Consider the following 24,920-nt stretch of genomic DNA (forward strand, 5'->3'; position numbering starts at 1 on the left):
GTGGGGGGCTGGTAGAGACTGTGGAGGCGAAGGCCCCTGTGCCTCTCTTTGCCATAGCCACTGGCTATACTCACCCATATTCTGATGCCCATATACCAACCAGCTCCATGGTACAAATGCCCTTTGCACTAAGGCATTTCTCCTAGTCTCCTCCTTATCAATGGCCTTGACTCTCATGCAGGGCCAGCTACATAATTTGCAGGGCCCGGTGCAAATGAAAATGCAGGGCCCCTTGTTCAAAAATATCACACATTTCAAGATGGTGACAGAGCATCAGGCCGAGGGGGGCCCTTCTGCAGAGGTCCCCTGAGGTCCCGTAATTAACACCGCACCCCTCCACCAGCCTCACCTCGCTGATATTCATGGCATTCAGCTTGGCCAGCAGGACTTCGGGGAGGTCGGCTGTCTGCGTGTAATGATGCTTTATGTTCTCTCCTTGTTCCTTGTATAGCCTCTGTGGGTGGAGAGAGGCTTTGCATTAAACCCAGAAGCCCCCCCCAAAGCAGCCATCAGCCCAGTTAAACTAAAAGAGACGAGGGTGCTGCAGCTCCCACCTCCCCACAGAGACAGGATCACGGGCGCCCTGCCTCCGCCTGGATTTCACAGCTACGCGGCGACACGTAGTTCTACATCCCTGCTCAGAACGTGACAGGCTGGAGCTTCGCCCTGGGTTCACACTCTCTTGTAGCACACGGCTGAGACGGTGTCAAGTGAGAAATGAGGCCTAGTTAACACCAGTAATTTTGTTATTAACTATAAGCTAAGGGAGGACATCAAAATTCAGGAGGTATGAGAGGCGATGGCTCTTCCACAGGTGAGGTTTTCCCGGGATTTACATCAACCCTCATTCCTTCTCCCATCTCAAGGGCTCCTGTGCTAATAACTGTCTCCTGGGTGGGTCCGGAGCACTATTCACACAGAATTCTGATTTGGGCTTACGATACCCTATTAGTGAGCAGTGATACATGGAGCTGGCATCAGCTACCGGAGAAAGTTTCTGAGCTGGGCTCTTTCCTATCCCAAATCGTATGTGATGTGTCCAAGTTTCTGTGTATCACAGCAGTGCCCCCTAGAGGGGTTAGGGTAAGGAAGACGCACTTGGTATAGAAGTTCTTGTTTCTCAGAATTCAGTTTGATTCTGATGGGCTGATTATCAAGATACGATAAATTCCTAAACCCACAGGCTTGTAAATCACCCCAGAGTATATTCTGACGGGTGCTCAGGCCATTTTGGAACGCCTGTCGGATAAGGCACAGCCAGAATAACTGGCTCAATTGGGAAACAAGGGAGATAATTTTGAAACCCCTCCCCCCAAGGTTTGTCAGCTTTCCTCGTGGCAAATTGAATGGTCTGAAGGTATTTAAAAGGCCTGTCTGCCCTGCGCAGATATCTGTGGACCTTTCTCAGTAGAAGCAGCCAAACTGTGCTGATTTATGTCCTAAAGTGACTTCTTATAGGACTTCATCATTCAAATTAGTCTCCAATGAACCCTGTGCTCAGGGGACAAAAGGTCAGATCTTGGATCATGTGAAATTAAGAAGATGGGAAATGGCTTGAAAGCTTAGTCTAAGGTACATACATGAGATCCAAATCATTTTCAAAGTCTTTGGGAAATTCCAAGAGGAACAATTCCTGCCCTTGGGCCCCAAGGAGCCCAGAGCCTGGCTTCAGTGTTCCAATTACTGAGAATTTCACCCAAAAGTTCCAGTTCTGAAAACAATGCCTTAAAACAAAAGGCGCAGGGAAAGGCCCCAACCCAGACAAATCTTCGAGACATGCAAATAGAAAAAAAATGAGCATGGGGCCGTGAAGTGGTGGAGCCCCAGTTGGCATCCTAAGAGCAAAGCACCCCACTCGCATCCTAATGAGGAAGCACCCCGCTAAGGTGAGCCTCAGCAAAGGACAAGACGCTCCTTCATCCTCAGAGCAACAGGAGGCACAAGCCAAGAACCCCTCGGCTTCAATCGCAGGGTTGAAAGAAGCGCCCACTCCCAGAGTCATAATGTATATACATTATCACTTACATCCACTGCTTGGGTATAACTAATTCTGGCCTGGACCATCTCCGGAGTGTCTTTAATACTGGTAAACTTCAAAGCATCTGGATGCTGACGGTACTTCTTCTGTTGAGCAGAAAAAAGATCAAAGCTGTGAATTTTGTGCTGCTCTTTCATGCCATTTGAAAGAGAAAAATCATAGGTTGCTTGAGATTAGAGTGAATTTGTGAACATAATTATTATTCGGCTTCCTCCATCTTTATATCCTCGGTGACTTCAGGTTAATATTTGTTTCCATTTAAGAATAACCTTGTGTCAATTAACATTAAAGTATTTCTACCTGGTGCAAAGAAAACATCTCAAAATTAGGTTATACCAGTAAAATACTGTGGGATACACACTTAGAAAAGGGTTTGTGTTTTTTTATAGGCTTCAAATACTGTCTCACAGTTGTTTACATATTTTAGTTTGAGTCTCCCAAGCAAGAAACAACACTCATTTATCAATTTAAGCTTTCTATTGTTTTTCCATGAAAGGACTAGGCAGAGATTATCACAGTGAAAACCCTCACATTTAACAGTAGTGACCGTACACTATCTAATCATTTTTTAATCCGGTTTGGTTAACATGCACAATAATTCCTTAAAATGGCACAATAACAAGAGAAAGGGTGATAGGAGTCATCATACAGTTTGAAAGACACTGAAACAACAACAACAAAAATTACAAAAAATTCAAATGCTGGTAAAGACCTAAAACCCAATTTTGATTATAAAAATCACGCTTAAATTAATTCCTGTTTGTTTTTTCAATCAAAGTACTTTTCCAGGAGACTAGAACAGTTGCCATCTTCATGGAATTATGAACTGTACCTTTTCTCAGATCAAACAATTATTTTATAAACACTTCCTCATTTATCAAGTTAGATTTTTGTATTCTGGGCTATCTTAAGAAGACACAGCTCAATATCCATCCCCTGTTTTTATAAATAAAGTTTTATTGGAACATAGCTATTCATATTCATTTATGTACCGTCTACAGCTGCGTCCATGCTACAATGGCAGAGTTGAGTTGCTGTGACAGAAACCATGTGACCCATAAAGCCAAATATATTTACCATCTGGTCCTTTACAAAAAAGGTTTGCTGATTGCTGCTTTAAATGACAGAGGTGTGTGTGTGTGTGTGTGTGTGTGTATTTGTGGCTCTCGAGAAAAAGCTTCACATTCCATCTACAAAGTAAGAGGTCAACCCAATTTGACACTACACTGGAAGCACACCGGACCGAAATGAGATGGTTGGGGAAAGTTGCTAAAAGAAGTTTGAGGACTTGTATGAAGCATGGAAGGAAAGTGAGTTTGCTGAATAAGTTTGCAAAATGAGGTAGAAAATTAAGACCACTGGGGGATAAATAGGTCCAGGAAGATCCCTTGGCTGCCAGGCCTAGATGCATGAAGACATCATCATGAAGTCTAAATTACGGGCATAATGGCCTTTATTCTTGGTGTGTTATGAGTGGGCCCCATATGCGGAGCTTGGGACCATGAATCCTCAAACCTACATGTTTGTTCCTGTAAGTTTCCCACATGCATCCTCTTAAGACGGCTTTTCCTTCATTAGACTGAACTACCTAGGTCAGTACAGTCTCCACCGAGCTCCCAGTCTTCTGAGCCTTGAATGTTGACTAATTTTCCTAAAAATTAGGCTGATCAGAGTGAGCTCATTTTTGAAATCAGCTCTTTGATGTGTCAGGTAACTAGAATGTTCTCCTCTTGGAAAATATCAATGCTGGGTAAGTGTGTTTGAAAATCCAACATAGGGGTCTTCCTATTTTAACTATATATTTAGTCTCCTTCTGGGGTCAAAACAAGGTCCCAGGTGGCTCACTGTTATGGTTGAAGTCTTCTGGGGCTATGGCCATTATGATCTCCACCCAGAAAAGTCCAGAAGGACCAGGCTACTCTGAAGACAACTAAACGAATGCTCAGCTGCCTTCTGAGCAAGTCCCTCTCCAAACACACTTGAACAGGGGTGGATCTGGGTTGTCTCGGGGTGGTGCAGCCTCTTTGTGAGCATGAGCCGAGGACAGCTGCCTGGTGTGTCTAGTCTAGCAGGCCTCACCTTTCAACAGTGTCTGGAATTACTTTTAGTTGTCACAACTTGGCAGAGGGTGCTACTGGCATCTAGTGGGTGGAGGCCAGGGATGCTGCCAAACATCCTACGAGGCCCAGGACAGTCCCCACAACAAAGTCGATCAAAATGTCAATAGCGTCGAGACTGAGAGACCCTGACCTGTTCAATGAGGCTGTCCTGAAATGCGAGGAAATGCTCCTTTTTATGAAGCCAGAGTGCCTTAGGGTACCAGCCAGGGTGGCTACAAGGAGACGGGAGTGAGATTTAAATAGAAATAAGGCCCACCAACAGGAGAGAACAGTGTCACGAGTCCACACCACGTGAATATTCGAAAGCTGCTTACACTGTGGCAGAAAGAGGGACAATGCGCATCGGCTCGCAAAAGGGCTTTCTGGGTGCAAGGAACGTGTCTCTTCATCTCTCTCGTGCTGGTTCATTAAAAAGGTAAGTTCGTGGGTAGCAACTGAGCTCCCGTTTGGTTGTCATTATTATTCATAATATCATTTGTCACCTACTTTGTTTTTGCCTGGGCTCTACGGGGCCCCTACTGGTGTGTGTTTGGTATGTGGTTTCTCTCTAATTACCAGCCCTCGTCTGGGGTCCGAGGTCTTTCATGTGGCTTTGCCTTTTTCTTTGCCTTTTGAGTGGAAATTATTTTAATTTTATACAGCAGTGCCACATGCCTAATGCAGCCGGGCCTGTTGCACGCTGTCAGGAAACCTCACCTCGCTAATGAGTTCTCCTGCCTTCTTCGCCTGCTCCACATTTAATGACCCGGCGACGACCCAGCCGGCGCCTTTCATCCACTTCACATCTGCCCTGTATTGGTTCTGACAAAGCAGAGAGGAAAAATTTTTAAAAAGGCAGGCCATTGTTGGTACGCAGACATTTGAAGGCCTATTAACAGCTCCCCACGTAGCCTTGGTGGCAGCTGAGTCCAACGAGATGCCGCTTTTGTCTTATCCATTTCTGCACAGTCACAGGTAAGGCTCCAAAAGGTAAATTAATTTCCCCTTTAATTGGAGCTGCTGGCGACGGTAGGCCCTGCCCAGCGCTGCTGGGGGTGGACAGGGCGGCACTGTACCCGCCTGGTCCCTCATTAGGGAATGATGTCTACCTCGGAAAAAGGAGCGTCCTCATTGTGTGCTTTCCCCATTCCCTTGTTTAAAATGATCCGCAGGGGGGAAGAATATGAGAAATCACAACAGCACCCAGGCGGGACGCCATCTGAGGGCATGTCACAAGACGCTCGAGGCTGTCCCCAGTGCCATCTCCTTCCCACGCACCTCACCTCGGTGCGGGAAGGTGGGGGTGGATTTCTCATCTCCTTACTTGCCACCGAAGGAATAGTTTTAATGGAAAGCCATTAAATGGACACCCCTCTAAAACCAGCATCTCCCCTGTCTCTCCTGAGACAGTTCTACCTGCAAGGCTGTGTCCACAGGGCGCCCAGCCCACCCCCTGTGTCCTCTGGCTGCCCCTGACCTGCCTTTTCAGTTCACCCACTTTCTCATACAAGAGACAACTGAAGATGAAAGCAAACAGAGCCAGGTGGGAATATGTGGAAAAGGGGCAGACGGTTGTTGATTACTGAGCTGACCATTCTCAAAATGGGGACCACTGACGTTGGAATGAACACCAGAGATGTCCTCCCATAGGAGGCCACAGCTAAGAAGGTCACAAATACATTTCCCCCAGCGATAAAAAACAAAACACACACACAAAAAAACATGGAAAGAGAAATAGGTACCCCGTAAGTAGAAACTATTGTCTTGCAGGATCTGGAAACCCTTGCACCAACACTAGCACATACACACACACATACACACACGGAGCTTACATCACTCTGTAAACCGTAGGCCTTCTTGGCCCATTCCACCTTCATGTCCGTGGGCAGGGCTGTGAAGTGATGCGATGCCGTCTTATAGCCTACGTCTGTGGCTAGATGCTGAGCCTTGCGGGCATGCACGAGGTGGACCATGTCTAGGGAGACATGGCACTGGGACTTGGTGTCCTCGAATCCCTTTTTGTACTCCAGGTCACTCTGCAGCTTGGACATTTGCAGAGAGTGGCTCATTTGCGAGTCGCCCTGGACACCCTGGGCCCCAATGAGCTTCCCTCTGGACCTCTCATAATCCTCTTTGTACTTCACCTGGACAAGAGGAAGAGAGCAGGGGTGGATCATAATCTCCTAAAGGAACTATAGCGTTTCAAACCCAGGCGTGAAAGTGGAAACAAAGCCATCCAACAGAAGCCCAATAGAATTAGTGGCATAAAAAGTTGGCCTCTTTTGAACAACCTGTCATCAAACAGTGAAATAAAATATGGTTGCTCATTACTCCCTTTTTTTTTTTAATCCCCACCTGAGGATATTTTTCCCATTGCTTTTCAGAGAGAGTGGAAAGGAGAGAGAGAGAAACATCTATGTGGGAGAGATACATCAATTGGTTGCCTCCCGCACAAGCCCCAACTGGGACCAGGGATCCAGCCTGCAACTGAAGTACGTGCCCTTGGCCAGAATCAAACCCGGGACACTTTAGTCCACAAGGCGACACTCTAACCACAGAGTCAAACCGGCCAGGGATCATTATTCCCTTTTCACCTCAGCTGCCAGGAAGCTCAGGAGCCACAGAATGCTCAGCTATGGACAGTCTTCTCCCCATTTCCTGGTGAAATTCCATCTTTTGTCTGTATTATTTGCCACCACTCTTCCTAGATTTGCTTTCCTGAAAGCCATTTTAAAATCCTTTTTGGTAATAGTGAGAACATTATAAAGAAAAAGTAGTCATGAAATAAAAAAGACACAGAATATCCAAAATACAATTGCTGTTTGAGAAAGGAGCTCCAATTAAAAAACAACTGAGACATAAATATTTAGAAATATGGGTGCCAATGAGAGCATATTGGCCTAAAGAAGAAAAAAAGATACTAGGCCAAGAGTAATGAGAATCAGCCCGACCGGGCGTGGCTCAGCGGTTGAGCGTCGACCTGGGATCCAGGCGATCGGGGTTCGATTCCTGGTCAGGGCACATGCCCGGGTTGTGGGCTTGATCAATGACTCTCTCATCATTGATATTTCTATCTCTCTCTCTCCCTCTCCTTTCCTCTCTCTGAGATCAATAAAGATATATTAAAAAAAAAAAAAAAATGTAATGAGGATCAGAAAAAAGAATAAATATGTAAATACTTTAAGAAGTATAACAGTGTGTGGCACTATTTTCAACATCATCATTGCTGTGGCCATCAGGAGACTTGGGCTCTATGCTTGCCTCTGCCAACAACAACAGCCGCAGCAATTTCTGTCACCATTTATTGAACACTTGCTCTGAGCCAGGCGTGCCATAAATCTGTGCCGCTCAAGTGCATCTGCAGACCAGAGGTGGTTTGTAATATGCTACCCGCTGATAAAATACGGAGCTTGGGTCAGAATGTCAATCAACTGCATCACCGAGCCACTGTTTAGTTCAGCTGATGTCTCTATATATTTATGTTCATGTAATACACACATTATATAATATATAGTATATGTATTGTGTGCATAGATAGATGATAGATAGATAGATAGATAGATAGATAGATAGATAGATAGATAGATAGATAGATAGATAGATAGATGGATGATGTAAATGGCAGGATTCATGGAGCCATGTACAAGCTGGAGTCCGACTCACCTCGCTGGCCAGGTCTCTCTTGGCTTTGGCTGCCAGGAAGGTCAAGGAGTCCAGACGCAACTCAAAGCCCTTTGCCTTCTGGTTTTCCCAGCTGCTCTTATATAGTTTCTAAGGGGGTTAGGAGATGAGAAATCATCCTCATGTGAGAGGGCTCCCCTAGACTCTGTAAGGACCCCTCTAGGAGGCAAACACCAATTACGCCTTTCCTGGAAACCCCAAGACGGCAGAAACCCTGTAACCAGAACACGACCAGGCTTTCCTGTTCCTGCCTGTCGGCCTCTCGCTGCACATGGCTTCAATCAAAAGAAGCAGAAACTGAACTCCAGAAGCCTTGAAAACGCTAGGAGTCTTCATGGGAGTCTCAGAGACATGCCAAGGGTGGAATAACGTGGCGAGACGCAGCCGCATTTCTGAACGGGTCCTCCAGCTCCGTCCGCACACCCCACCCAGCCCGGCTGCTGCCCCAGCTGCCCTCTCTTCTCTCCCTCGCCCCCAGCCTCTAGTCCCCCCGGTTCTTTTCCTTACTTCTCCCATTTCCTGTCCTGCCTCCACCTCCAGATTTCAAGTTCTTTCTTCTGGAAGGCTCTACTGCCTTTCTGTGTGTGAATCAATTTTGCCTCTCTTGCTCCCTTTAATTCTTTCCTCTACCCATTAATCAGATCAAGACCCCAAAGACCTGGGAGCTGAGTGGAAGAGCTAAGGTCCTTCCTTAGAAGACACAGACAGGAAAGTTGGGACTATACATACTTTTGTGTCTACGAGTAAAGCTACCTTGTACACAGCTCTCATTGCAGCCTCATGACAACCCAGTGAAGAAGGGACTAATATTAGCCTCATTTTACCTAGTTCCTGGTCAGGAACTAAGTCTGCTAGACTAGCCGTTCGCAACAACCAGAGGTATGCAACCTGAGTTGACACACCAAATGGCTGGTCGGGTTTGCGGTCCGGGGCCTACACAGGGAAGTGGGACCCACACGCGTACCTCGCTGAGATTGGCAGCATTGGCTCGGGCCTGTAAGAAGAGAGGCTCGTCTTTGCTGATGCTGTACTGGTGGAGGGCTTGCTCGTTCCCTGCCTTGTAGGCCACCTGTTGGGAGAGGGACCTGGGTCAGGTGGCGGGCCGAGGGGCAGCACTCACGGGTCTTTATGCCTGCCTGGCTCTTCTATGACTTGCCTGGGAAATCCCTACAAAACCACCCAGGCCAGACAGTGGCCCGCAGGATACGGTGAGTGACGCTTAAGGCAGGGGAGGTGATAGAAGGACAAGCAGCAGTGGGGAGCTGAGAGGACATGGCCCGGGAACCAACCCGGACACCCCTCCAAGGTTTTGCTTTCATGCCTTTCCCTTGGAAAGACACTGACCTTCCCAAGCTGTTCTCACCCACGCTGTCCACAGCCTCAAAAACTAACCTGCCGGAGAGCTCAAATGAGCAGACTCCCCAAGCAGGAGAAATAAGGAACGCACTCTGCCTTCCGCACCCCTGTAATCAGCCCTCATGCATTCATAGGTCTGACACCCAGAAAGTGAGCAGCGACCAGAACGACATGAGTGAGCATCTCCACAGAAACTTATCACTCCTGCTCTTTCTCTCCCCCTCCCCTCCCCTTCCCCCAACTTGAGTTTCCAAACAGGGGCTTTTGCTGACTCGTTGTGTTGATAGCATCCTGTCTGGCAGGCGTACCTGGACCTTTAGGGGGGAAAGCCAGGAAGGTCCTGGCCAGACCGCAGCAACTACGGTACCTGCTCGGTGCAGGTGCACAGCGAGGGCTGAACGCTGATGTGTAAATGACATACATGGAGCTTCATTTTCTTCCCCCCACGTGTGAGCTCAAGTGGGCAGGAAATGCACACAAACCACAAGCAAATGTGAGCGCCCCCCAAATAATTCTCTACTGGCTCCAGGACTATGTAGTCTCTGATGAGAGACAGAAGGCGAGGGAAGAAAGAAGAAAGAAGGAGCTAGGCAATAATGAAAGCCAAAAGGGATGAAACCAGTTGGCATCTATCCCCAGCAACCAGGGAGAAGTGTGGTGGGTGAGGCAGGGAAGCCTGGTGTCCAGTTCCCTGAGGCAGCCTGGAAGCCTGCAGAAAGCTGGGTCCAGCCTATTTAAAGGGATGATTCTTTGTCGGTCTCTGGACAGTGCCTGGGCAGCACCTGCTGTTGTCCCCAGAGGTTCCCAGGCCCATGACACGGCAGCTTGGTGGAGAAAGGGCAGCCGGAGACTCACCCCGCTCTGCAGCTCCTGGCTCTTCTTGGCGTGCTCCATCTGGGAGCTGTCGGCCACACTGGTGAACTTCAGCTCATCCACCCTCTGTCTATAGTTTTTCTGTTTCCAAAGAAAAGGGAGCCGGTAGCATTAGGATCAGGTTGTCCCAGCAGCACCACCACCACCACCACCACCACACATACACACACTTTCTGTGGCCCAAGCATTTCCTTGGGGGGAGTGTTCCCGCTGGTCCTGTAGCTTCAACAGGACCATGCAGACCTGAGACTACCTGCTCTGGTGAGATTGTTTTAGTTGCTACAATTGAATTTTCTCCTCAATAAATCGTATATTTCACTGTGTCCCCTGAAATGTGCTCATTTTATAAACCGAGATCTGCCCCAGGGGAGTGAGGTGTAGGGGACTTGGACTTCGCAATCATGAAGACCCAGGTGGGAATCTCGCCTCCACCTCCTTCCAGCCTCATGACCTTGAGCACATCACTTGACCATCTGAGCCGCCTGTGCTCCGACTGTACAATGCAGAAACGGACAGGAGCTGCCTCGCTCGGTGGGGAGGTGGAGGCTTCAATGCCATGATCCCCACGAGTAGAGCCCCTGGACAGAGTAAGTGCTCATGACCTTAGCCATCTCCGTGATTCATGGCGCCATCATGGTCATTGAGAGGCACCTGCTCTAAGGAAGGGACACACCGGGAGCCACAGACAGACAGCTGGCAGTCTGGTAGATTCACCCTCACAGTTTCTTATGCTCCAGGTCACTGAGGTCTTGTCCTCACAGTGCCCCTGTCTCACAGCCACAGAATAACTGGCAAAATTTCTAATGTACTCAATCCCTCCCTCCCCCTACAGCCTCAACAGGGACTTCTTGTCCTTCCTGGGGGTGAGCTCCTCTGGCTTTCCCAGGGGAGTTGCCAAAGTTGACGGGAAAGGTGGCCACTGAGGATGGCTCATTGAAGCAAAAGCTTCACATGGCGGGGAGATCAGAGATGAGCAAAAACCCCAGTGCCGTCGGCAAGAGGGTTATAGGTACCAGCTGAACCCCACACAGGGATTGGAGTATTAAAAACTCTAGACATCCTTCCTTTAGGAAAACAAAATTCTGGAGCAAATATTCCAGGCACTTGTAATTTCCTTAACTAGTTCCATTGTGTTAAGTGGAAAACTCCTCTCCCCCCATAATTGAAGGAAGTCGCATTGCCTTTCTATGGTTGAAAATTTCCACTGACCCCATTGGTCAAAGTACTTATTGAGGAGCCAAGAGCCACCCTGCACAGGGCACAGCACTGAAATGGGGAAGGAAATGATACCTACACGGTCCTTGAGGAGCTTAGCAGTTAGTAGGCACAGGAAGTGAGAGAGAATGGACACTCCTCAGGCTGAATTCCTTCCTAAGGCTGATTGGGGCCCCTCACTGCACCCATGTCTAAGACAAATGGGGCCTTGGTTACTCCCCCTGTATTTTAGCTGGTCTCAAAGCTAAGTAATGGGACCCCTAAGGGTTATTCTCTTCTACCGTCCTTATTTACACATTCTGGTCATAAATGTGTCTAGTTTGGAGAGAGTGATGGGTGCAGTAGGAAATTAAGACTAAATTACAAAATGTGCTTTGGGGTGCAGTATTGCTTAGTGGTCAAGAGCCTGGGCATTGGATCACACACTTGATTCAGATGCCAGCTCTGCTACTTCCTGGAAGTGTGACTTTAAGTCTCACTTTCCTCCTATGTAAAATGGGATCAAAATAAGATAATAATAGTGTGACTCACTTAAGGCTGTCGTTGAGCAATAAATGAGAAATATGTAAGCAACACACTAGAAGTGGTCAATAAATGGCAGCAATGAGTACATAATTATCAGTCCACAGTTGGCAGCTATGACTATCACTACTACCAGGAGCAATGCCGACTCAGCCTTCCTGGCTCTGACACAAGAATCCCCTTGGAAGATCCCAAACAGAGATCCTGAAATAGTCACATTTCCAAATGAAATGCCCTTTAAAAGTCCTCCTCTGCCTGCTGCCAAAGCCAGCTTTACATAGCACAGAGGGAGGCAGGCTTGGAGCCACAGGGACTTTGGAGGGTAGCCTGTCCGACCGTCTCATTTTTATGTGAAAGAGAGTGGGAAGGGTTGAATGATTTGCTCCAAGTCTGCAGTAAATGGAAAGCAAGGTCATAATGAGAACACTGACCTCCAAGTGGCATACTCTAATTCAGAAGTAATCACAAACTCCTAAACAACAAGCACACGCTTCCTCGTGCTAACTGATCGTGTATTAATTACAGCCTTTCTGAACTATTCTTGGGAACATCTCCTTAAATTGGTGGGCTTCGTACACATATATTCCCCAGGAAATTTAAGGACGTGGAAGGATAATCAGATGCGAAATAAAGAAGTACTCCCATGAGTCACACCCCAAATAATCCCGGGGGTTGGGGAGGGGGAATCAGAGGAAGAGATCACTACCAGAAGCCAGGGGCCTCAGCTCAGGTTACCTCGCTGACCAGCTGTCCAGCCTTCTTGGCCTGTTCCAAATTGAGACTGCCCTCAGTCAGCCACCCCACGCCTCTCATCCATGCCAGGTCAGCTTTGTACTGCAGCTGCAAGAGAAAAGCCAAGCTCTGAGAGGTGCGTGGGTGCAGACTGGCCACAGTTGAGGGCACCGTTAGGAAAACCCTTGCTCCTGCATTCGTCTTCCCAGAGAACGGCTCCCTACCCTTTTATAATCTGGCAGGACTCCGCCTAGGTAGGGAAGCCACTGGGCCCACTTTGCAAGCATGTTCTTCGTTAGCCCTGAAACATCATAACCTAACCAAAAAGTGGGCTTTTCAGGCTTTTGGATCACGGGTCTTATCTTCCAACCTGCTACATTTCCAAGGTTTTCTTACCATTTTCAACATCTGATTTCTCGCTGCTCATCTTGACTTTGGTCGTAGCTCTGAGACCCTGTCCTCCATCTTCTAGGCTCCATTGTCTCAGCTAAATCTATATCTCTACCTCCCCACTCACCTGCCCTGGGCCTGGCACATCCCCAGCATTCCTTCCTAGTCCTCTTAGGTATGTAACAGACTCATGCACGGGCTCAAAATCACCCTCAAAGTGTCACTGCAGCCCACTGCAAGAAATGCATGGGAGAACTGGCAATGAGGGAGGGCTCACCTCACTCTGGAGCCCATAGGCTTTCTTGGCCCACTGCGTCTTCATATCTTCAGGCAGCACGGTATATTCGTGCAGTTTTTTCCTGTAGTCCAGGTCACTGGCCAGAGCTTGGGCCTTCTTAGCATGCCTGATGTTTACCATATCCATGGGCAGGTGAAAGTGGGTCTTACTCTCTTCAAAGCCTTTCTTGTATTCAACCTTGAACGTACCAAAACAAGGCCCATTACTTGAAGCCTGTGTTTGCAGGAGTGATGTGAAAACACAGGAGAGAAGGCTATGTTTCCATGAGAAATTGGCACTCTGGGCAATGGCACCCATCTGTCAGAAAATTGGGACCCCGTTTCTGGCTCTGTAAGGTGGCAGTGCTGAGGTTGCACACTACTTTGTCTCTGGGAGAAATGCCTCCTTGCAATCTTAAATCTTTTTACCTGGCTACCCCGGGAGGCCAACATTCTATCCATGGTTTCTGTAGAGGCTTTAAAAGGCAGGAAAACAAAGTGTAGGCTCCACAGCCAAAGTAGCCTGAGTTCCAACCTGTTCTGCCCTCTGCCAACTGGATGCTCTCTGGAAAGTTACATCATCTAAGGGCTCACTTTCCTCAGGGGACTATTGTGATAAGTAAACAAAATAGTAGATGATACCTGCTGGGTGCAGGGACTGGCATATAGAAAATGTTTGATAAATGTTACCAATTATGGTGGTAATGATAATGGTGATGGTGATGGTGATGATGGTTGTGATGGTATGGTGGTGGGGAAAGTAGTGAGCTACAGTAAAGAGACTGTGGTGCCAGTAAGTAAGAGTTCTAGGGCCTAATTCTCTACACCTCCATCACTATCACTGACTACTAAATGACCTTGGGCATGACACAATCTTTTTGGCCCTAGATGCTCCAATTGCAAATATGAAATATCATTTTGTTCTCTGTCTAAACCAAAGTCAAATCCTCAGTGTCTCTTTATGCTTCACGACCATGCACTTCAAAGGGCTTGTTTTATAGGCACATCCAAAATGGCAAATCAGATGCTAGCCCTATTCAAGCCATGGCTCCTTAATGACTCACCAGGTAATTCTATCTGACTGCCCCACCGGAGCAGGACCAGCAGGCCTCGCAGCTTGGAGCAGGCAACTGCAAAGCAGAAACCTTATACTCATGTGTCCTTTCTAACTGTTCAGTATTGGCAGGAAAGACCTGATTAGAAACCGTGTCTGTCCCTTTAAGCAGAATTCACCTCCCCGGAAGGATTTCTAAGTGACATTTACCACAGTTAATCTCCAGCCATTAACTACAGTTGTTTACAAAGGGGTGTCGTTTTGATTGGTTGGAGCCTGGATGCTCCGGTTGTGTTTGCTAAATATTTTGAATATCATGTGCATTTGTAACTACAGGATCCATCCAGGACACCGCCACAATACTCGGGGTGCTTACTGTCTAACTCTCCCCATAGAATTAAGGTCCATCAGGGAGGGACCTGTTATGTGGTGGTCACTGTTATAGCCCCAGTGTCTCTCACACAGGATCTTGCCCATAGTAGTTGCTTGGTAAACATTTGTAGAATCAGTAAATGGGGCTAAACACCTTTGTAGCTTTACCAGGAGATGCTGGTCACCCTTAGGGGACACATTACTCATCTAGTTTAAAAGAATAGCATACTTTGGTAAACTAAAGAAACAGAACAAACTCCTCACACAAGCCAGGAAAGAAATTGTAGGTGGAAGTCAATAAAAAAGTAACAGTCCTGGGTGAAGAAGGCCCAGGAAAAACTTTAAAGTAACACAACTCTAAGTAAAGGGTGGCAGGTAGAAAGGAATTTACCTCGCTGCTCATCTTGGCAACCTGCAGGGAGTGCAGAAGCCTAGAGTCTGTAGTTCCCATGACTTTGCCTTTGGATTTTTCATATTCTTCTTTGTATTTAATCTTGAGAGAAAGAAGAAAGTCTACTGTGAGGGAGAGAGAAACTTTGCCATCTCAGGGGTTCTGGTTTTAACAAGTGCAAGGGGAACAATTCTGCAAAAACACCTCCCAGTCTCCCGCACCCAGAAGATTAAAGGACTGTGATGTTTGCAACGTTAACAGTCATTATTTTTTTCTGCAGGACCACTGACACTTTATGGAAACCATTTCTTATGCATTTCTGAGTTAATGAGAGAAAACCTACGTTGCTAGCAAGCTCTCCAGAGGCTTTGGCGGCCAGCAGAGACATGGCATCCAGCTTCATTTCAAATCCTTTCCCCTTGGACTTTTCCCAGCCTTCTTTGTATTTAATCTGACAAACAAAGACACAGGTGAATTAAGAGCCGCTATCCATCTTCCTGCCAAAAGCTGAAGAAAAAACAAATGGCAAAGTTGGCGTCTTCATCTGTCTACAGACCAGAATCTTGGGGTTATTATCAAAATGATCACAGCAATTACTAAGACAGTTCATTGATTCCTCAGCTGCTGAGCCATGCAGGGCAATGGTAATGGACAGGACAAAGAGAAGGCCCATGTGTTCATCTGTGGACTGTTGTTTCCTGGTCATGTGACCTTGGGTAAATTACCTCTTTGTGCCTTAGCTTATATCATTTGCAGAAAGAATATCCTATTATCTGTCTCAGGATTTATGTGAGAATAAATTGGATGTAGTATATGAAAACAGATCTTAAGTTGGATCTAAACAGATCTAAAAACAGATCTGAAGTGCAAAGTGGATATCAGGTATTGATATTGATATTGCCATGGTAACAGTACCTAAGCTTTACTGGCCCTTTCCTACGTGTCTTCAACCCTAAGTCTTTCATTAGGCCTGTGAGGCTCAGAGACATTAAGGCCTCACGTAGGGTCACAGGTTAAAAAGGGCAGTGCCAGCATCTGAGCGAGGTCTGTCTGATATCTAAGCCCACGCCACTGTGTCCCTACAGTAACTACCTCCTGGGGGCATGACAAGTGAACAACTCCATACATAAATTGCTTCTCCCCGTGCCCAGCACAGAATAAGCATTCAGCAAACATTAGTTCCTTTTTTTTCTTCTATTGCCCCACAAATCCCATCTAGAGTGAGAAGTCTAATCACAGCCCATTTGTGACTCCAGGAGGCATCTGGTGATTCGCGTCCATCTTAAAACTCAAATTTCCTGCACAGAGCGAAGCTCCAGCTGGAAGTCTCAAGGATGCTGGTGGTGCTGGTGTGTGTGTGTTCATGCACGTACATGCTCCCATCATGAGAATGAAATTGCTATGGTCAATTTACCCCAGGGAACTACCACATGCCATGAGACAGCAAAATTCTAAATTATAACATGGTAGCTGCCTTGAAATGAGGCCCTGTCATGAGCAAAATAGCAGAATAGTCCCGGTTGTTGGCACCGGTAGCATGACGCTCTCCTGAGTACACGCCTGTGCCCATAACCTCACCGCGCTCTCCCCGGGCAGCCTGCTTACCTCACTGAACAGCTCGGCGTTGGTTCTGGCCTTCGCCAGCTGCGGTAGATCCTGGGGCAATGTGTAATTCAACTTATTTTTCTCATAGTCAGCACGGTAATTCACCTATGGGATTTAAAATAAACCCGCAGGGTTTTATATGGGCGGAAGAAGAATTTTGGAGCGAACATTCCCTTTTCCACTTTCCGCTGAGACTCACAGCAGACAAGGAGTTTCTGGAAAAGGCATCTGACAAGGAAGCCTATACTTTCATGAATGTTTTAAGTTAACAGATTGAAGATGCCAAGTGAGAAGTGAAAGAACTCAATCCTCAAAGCCCATAGGTTGCAAAGGCTTTCCCTGTGGCTCCCTCTCCAGCTCCCCTTTGAAGCACTCGAGGGGATGGAGCTTAGTTTTTAACCTCACTGCTGTGCTGAACATCTTGCTATATGCACGGTGGATACTCAAAAACTAATTATCAAATGTCTGCCCACTTGGAAAAAAAAGCCATGTTAAATCCCACCCAGATTATGTGATTCCCAGTGGAAGAATATGCCAGCATCTGAGTAGCAGCCTTGCCCCCAAATTAAACCTGACCCTGATCGAATCTATAGACCCAACTACTATTTTATAGGACATCTGGAGGCCAGAGGAACACGTGAAGTCCACACTGGGATATAGTCGGCAAAGCGCAGACTGTGGGAAATGTTACAGGATAAACAATCCAGTTTCTTCAGCAGACAACTTTTGAGAAAAGAGAAGAGATAAAAAGAAAAACTTAAAGGTGAAAAGTCTTAAAGACGTATCAACCAATCACAAAGGTGGACCTTATTTGGGTTCTGACTCAAACTATAAAAAAAGTATAACCTTATGAGACAACTGGAATACCGAGTGCTCATTAACATCGGTGATATTACGAATTACTGTTAGTTTTGGGGTGTGATATATGAAAATTGTATAAATATGTTTAAAATTTATTTTATCTTTTAGATATTCACATTAAAACATTTATAGGTTAAATTATATGATACCTGGGGGGTTTTTTTCAAAATAACGTGTGAGGAAGAGAGTGGATGGGCATAAAAATAAAGCAAGACTGGCCATGAGGTGATAGTCAGTGAAGCTGGGTGATAGGTACATGGGGATTCATTACACTATTCTTTTTACTTTTGAATGTATTTGAAATTTCCCAGAATAAAAAGTTTAAGTCAAGGGAAAGGGGTCATTTCTTAGTTGTAATGAGACAGATGTCACCATTAATGAAAGTCAAATCCTTGGGAGCCAGATATCTAGAGGCCACCCAGCAATCACAGGTCACCCACATCCGGCTGAGCATGTCAGGTCACTTACATCACTCAGTTGCTGGGCGTTGATTTTGGCTTGAACAATCTGAGGGGTATTGGTCACAGAGCTGTACTTCAACTTGTCGATGCTTTGCCTGTAGTTGACCTGGGTAAAAAAAGGGACAGGGAGATGTCACTGGCACTTGTCTCTAAGATCTGCTTAGCCCCCTCCACCTAAGCCCAACAAAGCTGCGATTCACAAATTACTAGAAAAGGAACCAAAGATCCCAATTAGAAACCAATAGGCACTCCGAGCCCACCTGAGCCTTGGCGTGTACAGACTCCAGGTTGGCCCTTCAGTCAGCTGGGCTCTGGCTTTGTTCACAGCAATCAGATCACTACTGACCACCCATCCCACTCATAGTCTCCATGCCTGTTTTATTGCCCGAAGCCCAGGACCCCACACTGTTGCAGCTTGTTTAGGCCTAGATTCTGCCTAAGAGCTCTACCCCCTTGGCTGCGTCCCCCCTATCTATTGCCATCCTGTCCTGACCTCCACCTACCGCCTCTGGTCATTCTCCTCTGCCCATACTTGTATTTTCCTACAATTTCCTATCTGTCTAAACTAGAGTCTGATGTCTTTACCATTCTATCTGCCTGCTGCTACCTCCTACTGCCACCTCCCTGGGTGACAGCCCAAGGTCACAAAGTCTGAGAGAGCCAAACAGACTACCAGCTGGATACAAGTGAAGTATGAGTCTGGGCTCGGCATATGGCCTCTTTGTTGGGGAAGTAGTAAGGAGTGGTGGGGACTGTGGCAAAGGCAGAAGCTGCTACTCAGCTCTAAGAGATAGTACTGGTGCATTAAAGTGGAGCAGAGTGGCCAGATTTTCCAATTGTTCCAAACAAAACAGAAATCTATATTATTATATAAAAGCTTGCAATTTGTAAATGCTGGCAAATAGTTCAATATTTTTAAAACCCAGTGACCCTTGTGAAATAGACTTACAGGGCCAGCTTGTAAACTCCATCTCTCCCTTGTGTTTATTCCATTCTTGCCTGTCCAAACATCAGTTAAGAATACTTATGGCTTTAAAAGAAAGCGCTTACCATGAGCCTGGTGCTATTTCAAGTGCTTTACACATATTTAATCTTCCCAAAGACCCTGTGGGGAGGCACTATTATTACCCCTGCCTTACAATGTTGAAAACTGAGGCACAGACACCTGAAATCACTTGGTCAAGGTCACTCAGCTCGGGTCAGAGTGAGGATTCAAATCCCAGCACTCTTCCTCCAAAACAGGCTCTCCACCTGCACACTAGAAACCTGGTTTGTGAAAGCTGGTGTGCTGAGAACTACTACTTGCTCTTTTACAGAAGGAAGAGGGGCTCCCCACAGACAGAGCTCGCATTGTTTAGACAGGGAAATGTGCTGCAATTGCAAGCAAATGACTTACAGAATGACTTCTAGAGCAGGATCTAGGAAAGGCAGTGTCCCTAACACTAGCCCACAGAGTACATTGCTAGATTTGGTGATAAAACACAGCATCATTTTGGGCTTTTTAGTTAATGATTCAAGGAGAAAAGTTTTTGCACATTCTGAGTTTTGGGCATGCGGTGTGTAGGGAAAACTAGGAATATAAACTCATTTCTATGTCAACTATTAATGCGATTAGAGTACAGTGACTTTCTAATGCATTAATTCAGAGGGAGAAATTATCATCTCGTAATGAAGAGTCTATTAGAATTCAGAATTATGCATGATAAAAGGTCACAAAAACTACATTTTAAAAATGGCATATTCCTTCCGATAATTCTGCATGAATTATGTGGCAGAGCATAATTGCTTTCCTCTGTAGGACATAATTGACAGTCTCCGCGACTAACCACACCTTTGCCACACCACGGGCGCTTGGCCATTGCTTCAATCTACTCTCTGAGAGGTCTCTTTGCTGAGCACAGAGTCTCACGGTAATGCTGTTAGTGTTTATAAAATCCATCTGAAGGGAACACTCTAATCAAGAGCTGCGCTTGTTTGTTTAATTTCATAGCTTTCTAACCACCTTTAATTTAAGATTACCAGACAGAGAGACCAGAAATGTTCTTGTAATGGATTCCCCAAACTTCCTGAACACCAAAGCCCCACATTGGGGTTGGTAACCTCACAATCACAGGGAGCCAGGAAGGTAAGAGGAAAGTGATAGCAGAGAGCAGCTGCCACCCAGGCCCAGCCAGTTGCTGCCATGCAAGAACTAGGGCCACCGTTCGCTGAGCTTTCAAATTTTTCACACACACCAAAAAAGGTGAAAACATAATTTTTTTGTGAACTCTTAACAATTTCTATACATTGGTCGGTTCAATTTTTTTTAAACACTGTGGCCAAATACAAAACCTCTGCAGCCTGGACCTGGCTCCTGGGCTCCCGTTTAGAACTGACCTCTGCTTATCTCTAATCCAGCCTAATTTAATTCTGTCCTCAGACTTTCAGAGGCGAGCTGGTGATATTCCAGGGGCATGGTTTGAGCCAGTCGTGTACAGACGAATGTAACAGTAAGTCATGTTGTAATGGGAGTACAAGGTTGTAGGAGTCTGCCTCATTTTGCCTGTTATTAAGCATGATTTCTATAATTACTGCAAGAGCACATACTCAAATTTTAATGAAATGCTCTCCCTTCCTCTCTCCCTCTAAAATCAATTTTTTTTTTCGAAAAAGAACATACTAAGAGTTTCCAAACTTGCATAAACAGACTTCTTAGTGAAAAGGAATGCCCCTTTCTCAAGCACTTCTTCCATTTCCTATGTATCTTGTTTCTTTCCATCTTGGTGTCTAAGAATCACTCCACAGGAGAGAATTAAGGAGAAAAGAGTGGAAGGAGCTACTGGAAGAGGGCTTACGTCTTTCAAGGGAGCCAGCTTCACCACTGTTTGATAGGAAGGAGTGAGAGTGGCGGGGTAGTTGTAATCAACAACGTCATGTTTATAATCCTCTTTGTAGGCGATCTGAAACACAAAGAAAAGAGCAAGAGAAGAGAAATTAGCCCCCCACTTTCCTTTGACCTTGCTTGAATGTCATAGGAAGCATTTTTAAAAGTAACCAGGAACAAAATTAACTCAGTTTCATCACCTCCAAGGAAAATTAAATTATGTACACACTTTCGCCTTAATTAATTTGGATTCTTCTTAATTAATCCAAAATTCATTAACTTCCATCTGCAGCACATTTATTTTATCTTATTAAATATGGAACCCCTTGTAGTTTTTGTTAAAAATAAGCATTTGTGCACATACATACAATGGAAGAGAGTCTTGGCTAACCCCCAGAAAATAAATGGAAAGTCAAGAGTCTTGAGAGTGCTTTAAATTTTTTTCTAAAGATCAATTTGATGTTCTCAAGCAGAGGAAATTTGACATTTCTACGTTTTAATAATAAAATTGGTTTTTTTAAGTGTCCTTTTTACCTCCAAGATTTACAACTTGGCATTTGTAAACCTGTATACTGAATTGACAAAGCCCAAGAGAGATTGATAGATTGCAAGCTATGGTGCAACAGGGACCTGTTTTCACCATACTTTGTGATCTACTCTGAAGACCAGAGCCTTCACTGAACAGGAGGTCTTCAGTGAACACCATGATGGAATAAATGAATGAACCAATCAACCAACCACCCAACCAACCAACAAATTCCATGTAAATCACAAATGCTATGGAAATTTGAGGAATTTCAAATACGAATTATGCTCATCCATTTCTCATAAGCTCTCAGAAACTGCAAGTTTTTCTCACATTGGATCAAGTACAGTGAATCTGACTGCTCTTTAAACCAGAGAAAGCTGAGATAAGTAAATTGAAGCTATTGAAAATGACAAGGATTGTTGCCTAGCTTCGGCTGTATGGGTTCACATGTAGACACTCTTATGGGTCGGCCTTTACATAATAGAAAACTGATTTTTTTAAAAAGGGAGGTTGAAAAGATTTGGGTGAATTCCTTATGCCCCACCTCTTTCCACTCCAACAGATTCCCCAGGCCCTTCACAAAAGGACTCACATTGCTCGCCAGACTTCCAACTTTCATAGCATGGAGAGTCCGTCTGTCCATGCCGACTCCTTCATAGTGGCCTCTCATGTGGTTCTGGTAGTTTTCTTTATATTTATTCTACATGGGAACACAAAACTTTCAACAAAAGCATTCTCTTCTCAACCTGTTGAAAATTAACTACTCATCTTAATGGACTAAATTGGAAGTATAAATGATTAAAGAGAACCTATTTAAGTAGTCAGTGTTTCACTGCATAAAAAATAAGAGAAACGTTTCTTAAAAAAACAACTGAAATTTCAAACAAGCACGAGAAGTTGGAGACAAGCACACAGCACGTAAGGAAACACAAGATCGGAGGAGCACAGATAGCACAAAACAGACCTGATTTTAAAAAAATATTCTCAGCTGTACACATACCAGATCTTTTTCAATGTGCAAACCCACTGTGAGAGCATGGAGCTCTCCCATGGGCAAGCCCTGATTGTGAGGGCCATGTGTGTGAACCCCATGCAGGGCGGGGACAAATCCCCACAGGCTACTACCTCCACTTCTAAACAGATGAAGAACAAAACCTGAGCTCTGCCAAATCCTACGAACCTCACATCACAGGTTGGTCACTCCCGCAACCATGGGAGATAATATCGGTACGTCCCAAATGCAACTTACCAAATAACGAGAACCAAAATGGGATGACAAGAAGCCATAAATAGGAAAATTCAGGTAGTGTCTAATGAAGCTACATTAAAATTACCTGCCCTGGGGGGGCATTGAGTTATTAGGCACTGAGAGTATTTAAACAGAATAATATTACTATATATCAAAACACGACTTCTCCCAGTGGATCGTCACAAGCACTCCATGAGGACAGGAATTATTATCGTTCCCGTTTTACAGATGGGCAAAGTGGCTCCGAGAGCCTCAGCAATTTGCCCAAAGTCGGCCACTTGGCTCATTGTGAAACCAGGTCCGTCAGCTCCAAAGCCAGAGCTTCACCACTAATTTAAACGCCTCATGGAGCCCTACAAAGTCCCGTGTGATTTTAAATCCTGCTACGATGTGCAGCTAAGCAGAAATCAATCACATAATCTAGTTTAGGTCCTTGATGTTCTCCAGGATGCCTCGCCAGACTTTCTCTGAGAATTCCCAAATTTGCAAATGCCACTCTGCTTATCTGTAAAGTGGGGAAATAATATCTGGCGCCCCAGGCACCTGTGCAGGTCAAATGAGAGCAGGTATTAAGTTAAGAAGCTCTAAGCGGCACTGGGAGGGGAGGCTGCATGCTCTGCCCGGCTCCTTCACCGGCGTTCGCCACTAGGTGCCAGATACTGCCCGACCCGAAGGATGCAAGACGACAGGTAGGTGCTGCCCTGAGGACTCAAGGTCAAATGTGTGTTTGGGGATGTAAGAGCATTTAACATTACATGGACCAGTCCCAGCAATCTTAATCACACCCATTAGGTATTTATGCCTAAAAGGCCATGCTTTTCCAAGACACATAAATACATTCACGTAGACTGTCTCTTAGGAGACCTAGAAATGCTCAGGCATGAAAAACTCACATCACTGGTGAATTTGGAGATCTTGCTCACATTCCTGAATTGAGGTGTCTCACAGTAATTGATACTGTGACCTTTAGTGCTTTCCAGATCCTTCTTATACTCCACCTTAGGAACCAAAACACCACTTGCACAGTAGAACCAAAACCTGAAGTCACTCTTGAAAATGTCATCAGGACTTTACTAGGATATTTTTACAAAACTGTCAACCCAAGATTTAAAAATACCAGGCCTAGCATCCTGTAAGTTAATAGTACATGTTTTCTTTTCAAGCAATAAATAAGTGAATAATCAATTTGGTTCTAAAAATTGAAAATATATAGTCTCTTTCAAGAATAAATACTGTAAGATCTCATACCGCTCGAAAATGGCAAAATTGGTCTTAGGAATCAGGACAGTGGTTATTCTTGGGAACAAGTGTCTAGGGGCTAGATGTGGGGAGGGTGTCTGGACTTCTATCATGCTCTGTTTCTTGATCTGGTCACTAGTTACACAGATGTGTCCACTAGTGAGAATCTTTCCTCTTACCCTTAATATATGCACTTCTCTGTATGTATATGTCAACAAAATTTAACCAACAAAGTTATTTTACAAAGGCATATAATAAACAAGACCATTCATAGATGCACAGAATGTCTTCTAATTTTAAATGGGTTGGCTAGTTGAGCTCCCTGGGTAACTGGGTGTAAATGTGAGGCTATAGTTTTTAGACTCCAGGTTATTCCAGGTCACTGGAGAAGTTTCTGAGGCTGATTGCCATTAATACAGGCTTACCTGGTTTATCTCACTGGATAAACATCAGGGCAAAAAAGAAACCAAAGGTTCCCTTGCAACCTCTGACCAAAAGAAATACAATTTATTATCTTATCTTACAAAATACATGGTGGAGATATGCCTTCTAAAGTACACAAGATGCCAATGCTCAGAATAGAATATAAAATTTAAAAGAACAGCTGAATTCTAATTCTATAACTACATGTTCTTATATTCATGGGCTTGTTTATAATATATTCACATAGAAAAGGGCCAAAATGGTAACAGTGTTTCTCCTGGATGGTAGACCTGTACCGTCAGTCAGTGGTCTGGTTCCAGATCTGTCCCTGAAAGTCTCTCTGAACCAGAAAAGGGCAATTGACTTTTCCAGTCCTATGACAAAGGAGGGACCAACAGGCTGCAAAGGTCCCATCCAGATCTAATGTCATGTGAGTCGAGAGCAAGGTTCAGCACACGTTCTCGTAAATGACCAGACAGTATTTTAGGCTTTGCAGACCACAGCGCCTCTACATCAGCCACTCACATCTGCCCTTGCAGCTCGAAAGCAGCCACAGACCATAGGTAAACAAACATGATGTGGCTGTGTTCCAATAAAACTTTACTTACAAAAACAGGCTGCGGGCCAGATTTGGCACCCAAGTCTTGGTTTGCTGATCTCTGGCCTAGAGCAACAGAATCATCTGGAACAT

At 45.4% G+C, this 24,920-nt stretch overlaps 1 protein-coding gene across 1 annotated transcript in view; it reads right to left on the bottom strand.

Annotated features, from left to right (window-relative positions):
- The window catches only part of NRAP (nebulin related anchoring protein), a 63,895-nt gene that overhangs the window by 21,739 nt on the left and 17,236 nt on the right, over positions 1-24,920 (bottom strand). Inside the window, exons 13-28 of the mRNA XM_087823961.1 lie at positions 23,461-23,565; positions 21,911-22,018; positions 20,761-20,865; positions 17,934-18,032; positions 16,605-16,709; positions 15,343-15,450; positions 15,000-15,101; positions 13,184-13,381; positions 12,520-12,624; positions 10,030-10,128; positions 8,783-8,887; positions 7,801-7,908; positions 5,970-6,281; positions 4,855-4,959; positions 2,026-2,124; positions 350-454 (exon numbers count right to left, since the gene is read on the bottom strand). Coding sequence (XP_087680087.1) covers positions 350-454; positions 2,026-2,124; positions 4,855-4,959; positions 5,970-6,281; positions 7,801-7,908; positions 8,783-8,887; positions 10,030-10,128; positions 12,520-12,624; positions 13,184-13,381; positions 15,000-15,101; positions 15,343-15,450; positions 16,605-16,709; positions 17,934-18,032; positions 20,761-20,865; positions 21,911-22,018; positions 23,461-23,565 — 1,968 coding nt within the window. The remainder of the gene's footprint in view (positions 1-349; positions 455-2,025; positions 2,125-4,854; positions 4,960-5,969; positions 6,282-7,800; positions 7,909-8,782; positions 8,888-10,029; positions 10,129-12,519; positions 12,625-13,183; positions 13,382-14,999; positions 15,102-15,342; positions 15,451-16,604; positions 16,710-17,933; positions 18,033-20,760; positions 20,866-21,910; positions 22,019-23,460; positions 23,566-24,920) is intronic.

The sequence above is a fragment of the Miniopterus natalensis genome, chromosome 14 (genome assembly GCF_054644295.1).
Source record: "Miniopterus natalensis isolate mMinNat1 chromosome 14, mMinNat1.hap1, whole genome shotgun sequence".
Classification (NCBI taxonomy): Eukaryota; Metazoa; Chordata; class Mammalia; order Chiroptera; family Miniopteridae; genus Miniopterus; species Miniopterus natalensis.